Below are 14,389 nucleotides of genomic sequence, written 5' to 3'. Positions count from 1 at the left end.
CCCTCTGCCTCCATAAGGCGTGTTTTTATACAAATGACTGACAGTTTGATTGGCAGCTACTCACCACCACTCTGATGTGCTTTGACAGGTCTTTGGAGCTTCCCATCAGAAAATCTGAGAACGCTGTCTGCATGAGACACACACACACACACACACACACGATCAATCACTAACCACATGTTCAGCACATAAAGCAGCCGGGGGCCGACCATCTCACATCAGTGGGGACAAATGGTGTGACCTGAGGTGACGACGGGCCCCGGGGCATTTCAGGGACAGAGCTGGTGTGAGCGACATCTTTTGTCATCTCTGCACTTTTTTTTATAATACTCTGAGGTCACTTATAGAGCCTAACGCCATTACTGTAGTATTTGAGATCCCTCCTTTGCCTAGGCTCAAAGCAGACCTGACAGCCTTTGCAACATCAACACCACCTTCCCATGCTCTGTGGATCAAAGACATGTTTTAATGTACAGCTTGAAAGGCTCTTCCAGGAAGTTCAAAATGTGTGGGGGCCATTTGTTGCCTATGCAACGAGAGTGACCTTCCCAGATATTCCATAATAAGAGCAACTGTACTTACTTTGTATATTCATCTAAACAGGCTGGAAGAGCACTGCGGTGTAAAGAAGAGAGATCACACTCTAAACAGTGGATCAATCAGATTCTCTGCTGCATACACATTAATTGACTTCTTTTATTGCTGTAAAGTCAGCCAATAATTTAGCTAAACCTTGTCAGGAGAGGAAACTACTTTTCCAAAAGAGAGAAAGCAGCAAGAGAAGACTGAGGAGAACAACTCTCAAGTAGTGAAAGAAGGACATTGAGATGTAGACTTGATGCACTGTTAGATTTCTCTGAGCAGCCAGCTTATCTCCTGACAGTGATCCAGGCATGAGAAAATAAGAGCTGAACAATAAAGCAAGCGGGAAATATTTGAAATGCGTCAGAGGGATGAGCGGTCTGGTGTAATGGATTTATCACTGTGTGAATGTTTGGCTGTATCTGTTCCATCTGCAGTCTTTACCCTTTCATTTGCTCTCATTTGAAATACTGCTACTTTACCATGGTGTACTTATTTGTTTCCACTTATTAGTTTCATTCTTATTAACGTGGGCTTGCCCTTTTATTTAATATTGTACTGAATGTTCCCGGTTGTAACGCCATACATTTAAAGGATTTCTGATTTTTTATTTGAAAGGAACTACAGCAAGGTCACATGACTTCAAAAAAACATCATTTTGTTCAGCTACCTGATGTAATATTTGGGAGCCACTGGACATTTTTACAATATCAAACAAACTCGCGTATGACCCTCTTATCCGAACAGTATGAAAGAGAAACGTTCAGACTCACCCCAGCATAGAACATCTTGTTTCTGAAACGACTGTTGAACTTCTCTGGGTTGGCCTCTGAAATATTACACACAGTAATCAGAAGAATACATATTTAGCAATTGTTCCCATAATCTTATCATCACACCAATATTAAAGTGAACAGCTATTTTATAATATTTGTTAATATGAATGTACCTCTTGACTCGTGAAACTCCAGAGTCACATGGGCATCAAATCCAAGACTGAAGTAATTGTTGAAAACATCTAGAGGGAGCTGAGAGAGCGAACACACACACACACACACACACACACACACACACACACACACACACACACACACACACACACACACACGATTATTTGGCATTTTACACCTGGTTGTAACTTTTCATAAGAATAAATGGAGTTTCATTTCTGAATAAAGTCCAAGAATAAACATCACAAATCCAGGAAATAACTTAGACTCCGACACAAGGAAGATGAGTTTGACCCTAATGCTTGGAACGACGCAATCTTTTCAAAAAGGTGTGGTTGTTTGATAAATAATGAATAAAAGAAAGAATAGAATAGAAAGGCCTTGTATAATTCACAACTCAGAATGAATTGTATACCCTTCTTCAATGCTTAAAGCTTGTAACTGTTAGCTTTCATCATTTTCTGTCAGGTGGGGACTTCCAATTCAAATCAAACGAACACATTATCAGACTGTGAAACACTGTGTGATCACTCATCAAGTCATCAGCCTTTCATTTCTGCCATTAAAGGGGTAAAAGAGTGTTATTTCAAAGGATGGGATCCCTGATGCATTCGACTAAAAACATAATACCTGCCGATCTAATCTGTAGCGCTTCATTAACTCAGTCAGAAATATTGCTCCTACCTCTTTGTCTTCATGCCAGCTTCTCCTCTGATAATTGAACTCTCCTAAAATAACTTCTCAATACTTCATACAGTTTTTCTCCTTAGGAGCTAAGATGATTTACGAATACCTTACATCCTGCGATCAGTGTGTGTGTGTGTGTGTGTGTGTGCTGACCTTATCAGTCTGCTGTTCGTCGGGTTCAGCCCCTGCACTGTGGTTTGGTTCAACCTGTAGATTCCACCTGTCTAGCTGGACAACAGTCCCATCCTCCACATGGGACAGAATCTTAGACAGAGGCTCGTCTGTGTAGCCCTGGAACACATGCACACTTACATTAAACATGCACACACATATGTGTATATGAACAAGGTATGGGCTTTTTTCATTATTAAAAGCTTAAGAAGCATATGTATTTTGTATCTTTAAAGTGCCAATGAGCAGGTGTTTGTCAGTTTGTTCTCACCCCTCCCCAGTTGAGGGTCCTAGCGAGGTCATTTCCTGTCCCCAGTGGTAACACAGCAACAGGAGGCTGAGGATTTATCGCCAGTTCATCGAGACAAGAGAGGATCCAGCCCACCTGAGAACGCACACGCAGATACTGAGATCCATGCTTCTCACAAACAGGAAGTGTTCAGTGTACCCGGGGTTATTAAATCACATAGCATGAGATGTGTCTATGCTGATGATATAGCCATTGATTACTCCTTAAATCCAGAGAATAAAAGGAGATCATCTATGATACAAAATCCCTGCACCACACGCTTTGTGCGTAGATCTTAACATTTGACTTTTTTCATTTTAGTCAGTACATCAATTAACTGGTTAAGTGATGCTTCTTTGATTCAAGATATACATCCTGGATGAAGCCAATTTTGTCTTGACAGGATAGAGAAAGAATTACTATGGCGGTCTTCAAGTTAACTGCACATTCTTCTAAAAGTACCTTCCAATAAATATTCATATATTAATATTTAAGTAACCAACCACAGCATCAGTTTATTGGTCCTTTTTTATTGTTCTAGCTATCTTTTCGTTTTATTTCTGGGTTTACTCACAGTTCCATCCCCCCCACAGGCCAGGATTTGCAGGTTGTGCACTCGGCGATACAGCTCCAAACTAAGATGGACACAGGTTAATGACATCACCAGAAGATTTTAATTAATGTGCGTGTGTGTGTGTGTGTGTGTGTGTGTGTGTGTGTGTGTGTGTGTGTGTGTGTGTGTGTGTGTGTGTGTGTGTGTGTGTGTAAACGTACCCCTCCTGTGGTCCTCCCTGGCTCAGGTCAAACACCTGCCTGGGGTTCAGATACCACATGAAGGACTGCATGATCTTAGTTCCCTGTCGAACACAAAAACCCAATCAACGTTGGAAGACGAGGACTAAACTGACCCAGAATCTGCTCACAGTGCAGCGGTGAGCTAAAAGCTTGACTAACTGGATGACATGTTAACCGGTTCATAGACCAGTTCATTGAAATTGCTGGGTGTGCTGCGCGTGTTCCTACATACCTGGTTCCCTCCACTTCTGGGGTTGACAAACACCAGCAGAGGTTTCATCAGCGGTGAAGGGATGGGTCTGATTAAAAAAGGTTTCCACTGCCGTCCTTCCTGTCAGAGAAGAAGATGATCTGCTCAGATCCTCTACAGCACTGTTTCTCAAACTTTTTCATACCAAGGACAACTTAACCAATAAAAAAACACTTGCGGACCACCTAACTCTACAAATATCAAAAAACAAAAAAGCCTGCTTACCACTCCAACAGTATATAACAAATTACAGCCTAATAATGACAGCTTAACGTTCTCTATATCGCCTCGTTTACACATTAAATCAACAATACAAATACAACTACAGATTATATAAGCATTTCGTTCAAATGCGATATAAAATGCTCAGGTACACATCTTATGAAATGTAGACTACATTTATTAGGGAGTTTATGTCCGAGCCAACAGACTCACAGATCGTTGGCTACTGAGAGAGAAATGCAAAATACACCGCATAGTACGACACAAACCTCCGCTGTGGATTTTCAAAACAAATTACAGTAAAAATATGGTCGCAGGCCCAAGTTTAACTCTCTGAGGTCTAAGCCATTTTTTCACATGTTTTTGTAAAAATGCTATTAAAACATGAACCTTGGTGACCATTGGGCTGGCCTGCGTGGTCTGCCCCAACAACAGCCTCTGATTCATCAACAGACTTCATGCAATGCTTCATTGGATGCATGTATTAGATAATAATCACTATCTCACTCCTAATATCTAAATCTACTTCCAGCATGGATAAATGTTCATAAAAGACATCCATTGTTTGTTTTATACACTTCTTGAAATATATCGTTTTTCTAGAAGAGATTAGAAATCGCCTAGAAATGGTACAAACAAGTGGCAACATGTGTGACGAAGGTGTAGCGCTGGGCTATATCATGCAATCGAAAGTGAAACTTAAGCTCGCTTCATTGCGGAGATATCTCCGCGAAAGTGTGGAAAACCTTTATTTATTTATTTCAAATGTGAAATTTTACCAATATACTCTGCCCCCTAGTGGTCCGTGAGTGCCCCCTAGTGGTCTGCGGACCACACTTTGAGAAGCACTGCTGTACAGCACAACACAGTCCATTCAGCCTGTTAATCTGGGACTCTATTTAATCCACGTTATCTGGATATTTTCACAAACGTAGCCCACATCATGTCCCTTAGAACAACAGAGATCCAGATGATAGTGCAGGACTGACCTCTGCTCCTTTCTTGCTGCTTTTCCTCTTGAATGATGTTCTCTTCTTCTTTTTACTGGACTTCATAGATGACTGGAACAGGAAAGTATGATAATGACATGTCCATGTTAGAGGTGTAACAGCTCACTATTACATCATACCTGCTCGTCTGAGTCTGAAGAAAGCCCCCATGCAGAGGTATTTAGCTGCTTATACGATATACTTTTAAAACTGACTAAAAGATTATCTCTATCTTCTAAAAGGTCAAGTACAAGATTGTAATTAAATTATTCATTTGTTTTGGGAACATGCGTATATACATAACTAAAAACATTTGCAATAACACTGCACTGTATTTATACTACTATTACTTTGACTAAATCTTATTTGATGTTATATCACAACTGCCATTATCAATGTCTAACTTATCTCCCTCTGGGTCATCTCGCTGGACTCTGAACCTGCAACCAGTGGAGACATTTAAAATCAGCCAATCACAAATTTTTCTTCCAGGCTTGTCCTTATATGGCCACTTTCGGCACTAGATTAATTCAGAAAACCAAATTGTAATACAGACAAAAATCGCCTTTAAAAGGTGGGGTATGTAATTTTGGAGAAACCAGCTTGAGTGCGCTAGAATTTGAAAATACATAACCAGAAGCCGGCTAAAATGATTGGTCGTGCTTTTTACTGTACTACGGCTTCCAAAGATGAATTTTTTAATGGATTTTTTGTCTAAGCACTTCAGATATTCATTGCTATCGGGATGTTAAGAGCATTCCATGGAATATAAAAAAAAGTGTATCTCGAGCCGGTTTCTCAAACTTACCTACCCCACCTTTGATTGGGACAAATGTATTTTTGGGCTCTTCATTCAAATCCCACAAATTCAAAACTAAACACCTATTTGGAATTCTGACTGTCTGCAATAGAAACAATAAGTACACAATGGCTCAAACATGACAACCCATCTCTTGACAACTGGTATGAAACAATCTGTGAAATATGTGTTATGGAAAGACTTGCTTTTTCCACCGGGCTTCAGGAAAATCATTTGAGGAAACAGGGAAAAAGTGACAAAAATATATATTTTTTCCCATAACGGTGGATACCATTTTATTTTACTTTCAGTTTTTTAATTTTATTTCTATTTATGATTATTATTTATTACTTTTTGTTTCTAATTTTGTTTCTGTTTGTCAATTGATCAAACTTTATTGTCAATACTATGTGACAAAAGGTTGCTTTCGATTGGTCAGCTGTTGCTCCGGATTTTCCTTCTGGATTAAACTGTAAATGTAATTGTATCAAATTAAAGTGTAAATCAGTGTTACCTGGCGTCGGACGCGAATGATCCATGTGGGCGGGACTATGAGTGCAGCGTGAGCTCCTATTGGGCAAGCCTCCTCAATCTGCTGCAGCATGAAGCAGGACACCTTGTTGTGGTACTACAGAGGGACATAAAGACATATTAAAATCACTGACATCTGGAGAATAATGTAACTCAGTGCCTTTCCAAACACTCACAGCCTGTTTGCACCAGGAGCAGCTGATGGCCACGATGTCTTTACTGTGGAACGCAAACTTCTGCTGGAAGCCCTGCACACAACAACATCTGATGATCAATATGACTTCCAGCTGACAGTTCAATTATTGGTCAATAGAGAAAAATCTCACTCACTTTCCCACATTGTTTACATTTGCCTTCTTGCCTTCTCCGATGCACCCAGTGATGACGCACCATAGCGGGCTGAACACACACAAACCGTCATTTACATCAAAGAGCTACATTCAAGAGATTACCTTTTCTAACATTGAGTTGATAGAAGAAGTGCAGGAAGAAGCTTCTAGAACTCACCTCGCGGATGTTCCTCGAGCCGGATTCTCTGAAAGACGGCTTACACCTGAAATTAATCTGCAGGAGAGCAGAGGAAGAGTAGGGAGAAGAGTCGGGAGGTGTCAGTACAACAGTGATAAGTGGAGTTCCAGCTGCAAACCCACCTGGGTGCTGGGATTATTTCATATGGTTCGAGGAGAAGTATGGAGTTTCCGAACAGACGTGGACTAGAGTAGTGATCAGAGGGATTCCCAGGGATCAGGGTGGGGGGGGGTTTTGTTTTAGGAGGAAGAAGCGGTTAGGCTGAAGAGGCTGTTTGATTTGAAGAGGTGAAAATGGAGAGGAACAATATGAAGACGAGTCAGGCACCTCAGTAGAAGGGTTTTTGTGTTTTTGAAATGCACACCCACTAATGTGTACACCATTAACAGACTCACAGAATGATTCCGCAGATCAAGATCATATTGGGTACATATGTATAAAATGATGCGTAGCCTATTTCCACATATCTATTGAAACATAAAGTCATATGCTGTATAATAACAATGATGTGTGCGAGGTATACTTTGATTTCATAATTAAACATTCATTTTCTTGCCGTCTTTGCTTATAACAAGACAATTTCTCATTATATAGTTTACGATGTTTAGTTCTATCATCATCATCATTTGAAACCAGGTGATTCGGTATTTATTGGAGACAGGTGGAGTCAATCCCACCTCCACCTGTCTCCAATAAATACCGAAGTGTAAGTGTTTCCCAGAGAGGCCTCCCATCTCTGAAACCAACAGGACAGATTTTACCCGCTCAGAGGAGTGACAGAACTTTGATCAACCAGAACATGAGACGGTGAGGGAAAAGAGAAGGACCCCATTAGGATGCAAGGACAGAATGGTGTGTGTGTGTGTGTGTGTGTGTGTGTGTGTGTGTGTGTGTGTGTGTGTGTGTGTGTGTGTGTGTGTGTGTGTGTGTGTGTGTGTGTGTGTGTGTGTGTGACCCCGACTCAATTTCCCATTTAGTTTGAGGTTAGTATGATTAGAGTGAGGGTCCAGACACCACTTGTCCTGTTTCTGTCAGACTGAGGACCCACACCAAGANAAAGTTGAATAGAGAGTGCAGAATTTTCAACGAACAGTGGACCAACGGACTATTGTTTGTTCGAGATAAGACCGTGCCGTTTGCATTATTCTGTAAAGACGAGTGTGGCGGTTTTCGAAGTAATATAATCTTTCGCGTTGTCACCACGAAACCCGCCACAGTGGACTTTGCTTGCTATGCGGAGGGCAAGCCAATGAGCAGACAGGAATTCGCAGAATGAAAGGCGGACTGGCAGCACAACAACAAACTTAATTCGCCAAACCGCAGGTAAAGACCACGCTGCTGTTCGAGGCTAGCTTCAGAAAAGGGTAGCTCCACATACTAGCTACCCAGTGGGAGCCCTTCCACTGATGGGGACTTTGGTGTAAAAAAATGCCCATCCTTGCTTGTGGGCCGAGGAGGTGTGTCCGCAAGGAGAGAGGCAGTCAACGGTCGTGAGTCTCTCCGCGACTACTATGACCAAGCGAGTAGAATTAATTGGGGGATCAGCGTTTGATGAAGCATGGTGCTGAACGAGAAAGCGTCACAATTCAAGTTTTTGCTTTGGCCATGGGCATGAGAGCAATGAGGGTGCAGGACACAGCCAGAACTGCTCATTTTTATTCTTGGGGATTAGCGAAAGCTGTTGGAAGTGTCTGAGGAGCTGGCAGCTCACTAAAAAGCCTCAAAGGAACTACAACAGGAGAGGATATTTTTGTCCAGAGTGTGCAAAACAATGGAAGAGTTGGGTCTAGATGGTGTAATTTTTGCCAGCATTCACTACGGATGGCGCCACCCTAGTAATGGTTGGACAACGACGAAGGGGCTAGATACGGGGCGCATTGAACAGCGAATTCGAGTGAACGAGGTCTCACCCCCCCACTACAAGTCCACGTCTGATTCACCAGCAAGCCCTATGCTGCAAAGTTTTGAAGTGGTCGCGTCTGCATGAAGGTGGTTGTGCGGACTGTGTCAACGTACATCCGAAAAAATGGTTCTGAAACCCACAGACAGTTCCAGCCTTCCTCTCGCAGCTTGACGTCTGCCTACGAGGATGTGCTGTACTACCACGAAATCCGGGGTTAAGCCGAGGCAAAGTGTTGCGCCGTTTCTTCCGTTTTGCGACTGCTACCCGAAATCAAAACCTTCCTGCAGTCTCAAAGGTGAAACGGTACGAGAGCTGACCGAGCACAGAATGGAAATGGGACCTCGCATTTTTAACAGATGTGACTGAAATGGTTGCACCACCTTAACGGCAGCTCCAAGGCAAGGGAAGCTAATCAGTGAGCTGTATTTCCCACATCAAAGCGTTCAAGGTCAAACTAGTGCTGCTTTTGAGACAGGTCGGAAAAGCTGGACTTTACGCATTCTCCTTGCCACCAAGAGCTACTGCGCTGAGAAAACCACCTGTCCGTTCCCAGTCGAAAAGTGCAAGGATGCACTGGAAATGCTGGCAGGGGCAGTTCAGTGTGCGGTTCCGTGAGCTTCATGTCAACCGGTAAAGCAAAACGTTTGTTCCCAGAACCCCTTTGCTGCCGACATCATAAATTATTGCCAATCCCTCTCTTCAGTTTTGAACTAAGCTGAGTTGCAGAATTGTGATATCCTTAAAGATGCGTTCAAGCCTGACAGTCTCATTGAGTTCTTGCTTCGCTCCCAGAGGAAACTACCCAAACATCAAACAGCATGCAATGAAGATGTCCACAGTTTTTGGCAGCACCTACATCTGTGAGCAAACCTTTTCCCGCATGAAGCAAACCAAGAATACAACAAGGAACAGACTCACAGATAAACACTTGCATCAGACCTTGAGACTGGGCTACCACTAGACTGCAACAAGACATTGAACTTCTCATCAGCCAGAAGCAAACACACAGTTCACACTGATACGGTAAGCACACTGATTTTAACAATTACTGATTTTAATTGCTATAAATATAAAATGTGAAGGCTCTTTTTAATTTGCTACATATGTTGTAAAATTATGTCACAGAGAAAAGCAGACAGCAGCATGTCTTGCCATTTACTGAATATGGTGCTTCTTGTGTTCAATTCGTCATCCCTCCATGCCAGGGCTCCAGAAGGCACTCTGAAGTGAGGAGAGGAGATTGCTGTTGCTGACCCCATCCCAAAGACAGCACAATTCATCAACAAGTACAAATCCAGCTCACCTACAGTACATATAGGCTACTGATTTTGATTGCCATTATTCTGTATTATTGTTGTGCTTTAGTTTTGAGCCTACACTGCTCCTGTCCTTTTCACCTTGACCTAAACAAAATGTTAACTGAACATGCTCACCTGGATAGGCATAAGAGTTGGCTAGTTCTATTAGCCTACTCATGTTATTATAATTTTGTATGTTTTTATTTATTTATTTATTTTATTAGGCCTATTTATTTGACCTTTATTAAGTGCTGCACACAATTATTATTATTATTATTATTATTATTATTATTATTATTATCATCATCATCAGGCCTACCTATTATTTATAATTTTGAACTCACATTTGCCAGTGTCAATCACCTCAACTAGGCAGATGTTTCTTACCTTGACAGCTTTGATGTTATTTTTATTAGAAAACAAATAAATGGAATATCTGTGGTATCTCAAATTAAAGCAAAGTGTGAAGACTCAATTGCTACTTGTGGCTTGAAGTCACCTGAACTGACATAAGTGTACACACATGAGTACTACCCCGTCGGTTCAAAGAAAAACAGCGACAGGAGAGAATTATAAATGGTATGTACCACCGAGTCGGCGTTACAAAGTGAACAGAGTGTCGTCGCGTGCGAAGTACTGGCCTCCTCAACAAAAGTCGACCTGTTACTCTCTCTCTCTCTGACGTCCTAGTGAATAAATTATACAGCAAGACATCTTGGTCAGTTCCTGTCCTTACGTTACTTCTTCTTCCGATTGATCTTGATGTACGGTTCCCAGTATAAAATCCAAACTCGGGAAGCCCGTAGAGGCACGTGTTCGTTTGTCGCTAAAAGGACGAGTAGCTAACCTTAGCTACCTAGCCAATACGATAATCGTCCCTTCACTGATCTACGCTCCGAAACTAAGATGAATGGAGACTTGGATTCTCCACTCAAACAAGAACATATCTTTGCGTCAACAAGTCGAGTGAGACACCGTGCATATAGAAACGAGGACCCATCTACGAAATTGCTTTATGTACATAATTCAACTTTATTATTTATTCTGTTTCCCTCCCGTCGAGGTCCCCTTACACCACCCCATTATATTCCTGTATCTTTTCTTTGTCCTTGTTCTACTCTCGTCCTCTCTCTACCTCTTTTCTCTCTCTTTGTCTCTCTCTCTGAGTCTTTCCTTTTCGTGTCTTATGCTATAGTCGTTGACATCAGTGGTATACATATTGATGTAAATGTTCTATAGCTTTTCCCTCTGTAAACTTCGGATAACGTCGTAATTTGTCGATTTGTCTTGCTTGTTTATGTCTGTTTCTTTTTGTTCGGATACGTTAATTTCTGTCGTCGGGGAGTCTGTCGGACGGGAGTCTAGCTAGCATCGTATCCCGGTCCATACTGGATTCTGTTGTTTATAGGATGTGTCGGGTCTCTAGTTATAGTCAGTTCCTGTCTGTGGTAGTTGGAGGTCGGGTGTAGTTGTAGTTCTGTCTTTTTACAGACCATTTGCGATCTCTAGTTTACAGTCAGTCCTGCGTGGTAGTTGCGAGGTCGGGTTTGTCAGTTGTGGTCCTGACCGCTTTACTAAGACAGTGACGTCCCACTACATAGTTTGTAATATAGAAACACTCGAGTGTAGGGATAAGGTCCAAGATCAAGGTTCTAGATCTTCATAAGTGTGGTTCTAGACATTAGTAACTTCACATGTGTTACTGTACAACTTTATTAGAGGGAAATGAGTCTGTGACGTCTTCACGAACTTTATACTAAGATGAATCCTAAATACTTTAATTCGAGATCGAAAGCACTTTTTGACGCCGTTCTTCCATTATTTTATGTACTTAGTTTAGCCTCGCCGGATTTCAAAGACGTGGTCGCCCGACGAAGCTTATGTTTTATTAGCATCACAAGGGGTATGAATACAATCTTCTCTCTAACTAAAACGATAATTTTGTGACCTACGTACGTCTTTTCTTTCGGGAGAGAACTAACACATAAATAATTTAGTGTCTCTAACTGTGAGTTGGACTTGACATTAAAGTTTATCTTAGGATTCATGCTCTCTAGTATAAGTTGTGACTTCACAGCTTAGCATTCCTTCTACTATAAGTTGTACCAATGGTAACACGAACCTGTAGAGGTGTATTAATGTAGAATACCATTATAAGGCTAGACCTTGATATAGGACTAACGCTCACTCGTTCGTGTCTAAATTACAAACTTAATTGTAAAAAAAGGTACAGAAGTACTGTCTGTTCGAACTACAACTGTGGTCCTGTAAAGCATGAAAAATTATATTTAGACAGTAAATAATATTAAAAAGCGTAATGAGATACATACATACAAGTATATGACAGAGGAACGCTATTCTCAAGTACATTGTTACCATATGTAGTATTACATAGTAACAAACTACTAGACAGTGTCTGTAAAAGTGATGTCAAGAGTAATACGACTCATGTCCGTCGGAGTTTTTGAACTTGACTCAGATAGAAGTACGACGACCGTCCGTATCCTATGCGACGTCTGTCGTCGTGTCGAGCGATGTCGATAGACTCGACGATGGACCGAGGATCTTACACTGACTTGTCGAGAAACAAAAGCGAACCTACGATGTTTGCTTGTGGTGTGTTGTTACCTATAGTCTAGTCCTATCTGAAAGGTACTGCTTCTCTATTCGTACAAACTGTTTATATTAGGCTGAGATCGAGACCTCATTTTGTGGTTATCCATATTGAGCTGAGTGAAACCCCGATAAGGTTCTGCTTATAGACTAGGTCTTAAGTCGGAAGTGGAAGAGTTGACTAACCAAACGGGGGAAGACTGAACTGTCCGAGACTTCTGCTCCTTAACAGATAGGTTGAGCGATCTTCGACAAGCGGTTCAAGTTACAAATCTCAAATAGGACATTTGGACGTGTTTTAGAAGGTTTTTATATTTTACTCATAAATTAAGTGGTCAATGTTAGATGTCATATACAATACTAAATCCGTCGTCATCTATATTGTCCATTTGTCTTGTACAATTAGACGTCATTGTACATCAATAGTCACCTATTTCTACGTCTGTTTTATTAATGTATAACTTAATTTGTAATAAAAGTGGAAACACAAAAGTTCCATCACCGTCGGCAAGGTCGCCAGAAAGTTGTCGCATACCGAATAGTGATGAACTCACAAAGTCAAACAAGAGGCGTCCGTTTCAAATCAGCGTAATTGAAATTTAGTTGCCTATAAGTACAATATTACAAGTTTATTGAGACCGGGTAGTTTCTAGTCGTTCGGGTTTCAAAGTAGACTTCGGTAACCTTTGCACAGATATAAGTGTCCGGTAGTGTCTTCGACATCGTTAAAGTCGACTACTCGTGAATTTATAAAGTAAGTGATAAAATTAATTGTACACGCATTATTTGTAATGCGCCCTTTCCCGACGGTCGTGCGAGATTTTCGTCGAGTGGATGTCAGATTGTCGAATATCTGCGCGCTCACGAAAGTACCAAACAGACGCGGTACAGACTTCGATCTGTTGTTGCGTTAGTGAACTGTCGGATGCGTAACGACGGTATTACCTTCAAGCGAATTCGGCACTGCCATTTTTCACTTACACGACTTCGAAGTTGCCAATGCGGACAGTCTACACCAAGCCACGGAATGCCGCACGCGATTTCGAAGTTGCGAAGACGGTAAGTGAAACTGACCTCATGCAGTCGAAACTGTTTTGAACGTAACACTGTTAGTTTAGTATGTTGAGTAGGACGTTTCGAGATAGGTTAGTTCGGCGACGGGAACACACAAGGTCCAGGCCCTATAAGTTCACTAAACAACACTAGCTTCTGTAAGTCTGTTCCGTGCAGGGCTCGACAACAAATCGTACAGTTCAACTCGGCGACTCTCCGGAGGGAACATTGAGTCAGTCTAGACTTTCTTCGTACTATGAAGGTAGACGAATTTGAAAGGAATTTCTCTTTTTTGTACTTGGCAAATCGACCCAACATTTCAAAGTGTATTTACTAGACTCTTTCTATAAATCTTGGCATGTTACCGGCCGTACGCTGGTCTCGGAGAAAAAGGGAAGAAAACGAATGTCGTACGTACACACACCGTACAAAATAACTAATCGTACGTATCGACTAAATGCAAGTAAAATAAGGTCATTGCAACGATGGTTTTGGCACGTAAGAGTACAACATTAGTCGTTCGATTGAACTTGTGCATCTCGTCCCCAGTGGTTTGAAAAAAGAGACCCCCCGGTGTAATAACAAGGACTGACACTACCCCCCGGCCCCGGCTCAGTCGAGTAACACATCTTCTCTAATGATCGGGCCGTGTCGGTAGGGGTGATGATGAAGGTGTGATGATATAGTTGTGAACTAAGGACAGTGTATAAACAAATGGTAGAAATGATC

At 41.6% G+C, this 14,389-nt stretch overlaps 1 protein-coding gene across 1 annotated transcript in view; it reads right to left on the bottom strand.

Annotated features, from left to right (window-relative positions):
• The window catches only part of LOC104965273 (diacylglycerol kinase zeta-like), an 8,684-nt gene extending 1,157 nt beyond the window's left edge, over window positions 1–7,527 (bottom strand). Inside the window, exons 1-14 of the mRNA XM_010794231.1 lie at window positions 7,471–7,527; window positions 6,773–6,829; window positions 6,596–6,664; window positions 6,442–6,513; window positions 6,249–6,362; window positions 4,936–5,007; window positions 3,707–3,805; window positions 3,454–3,536; window positions 3,254–3,314; window positions 2,662–2,775; window positions 2,373–2,510; window positions 1,532–1,610; window positions 1,356–1,411; window positions 32–127 (exon numbers count right to left, since the gene is read on the bottom strand). Coding sequence (XP_010792533.1) covers window positions 32–127; window positions 1,356–1,411; window positions 1,532–1,610; window positions 2,373–2,510; window positions 2,662–2,775; window positions 3,254–3,314; window positions 3,454–3,536; window positions 3,707–3,805; window positions 4,936–5,007; window positions 6,249–6,362; window positions 6,442–6,513; window positions 6,596–6,664; window positions 6,773–6,829; window positions 7,471–7,527 — 1,167 coding nt within the window. The remainder of the gene's footprint in view (window positions 1–31; window positions 128–1,355; window positions 1,412–1,531; window positions 1,611–2,372; window positions 2,511–2,661; window positions 2,776–3,253; window positions 3,315–3,453; window positions 3,537–3,706; window positions 3,806–4,935; window positions 5,008–6,248; window positions 6,363–6,441; window positions 6,514–6,595; window positions 6,665–6,772; window positions 6,830–7,470) is intronic.
• Window positions 7,528–14,389: the final 6,862 nt, after the last annotated feature.

Source organism: Notothenia coriiceps, unplaced genomic scaffold (genome assembly GCF_000735185.1).
Source record: "Notothenia coriiceps isolate Sejong01 unplaced genomic scaffold, NC01 NC01_scaffold00037244, whole genome shotgun sequence".
NCBI classification, from domain to species: domain Eukaryota; kingdom Metazoa; phylum Chordata; class Actinopteri; order Perciformes; family Nototheniidae; genus Notothenia; species Notothenia coriiceps.
This window is presented reverse-complemented; position numbering and strand designations above follow the sequence as displayed.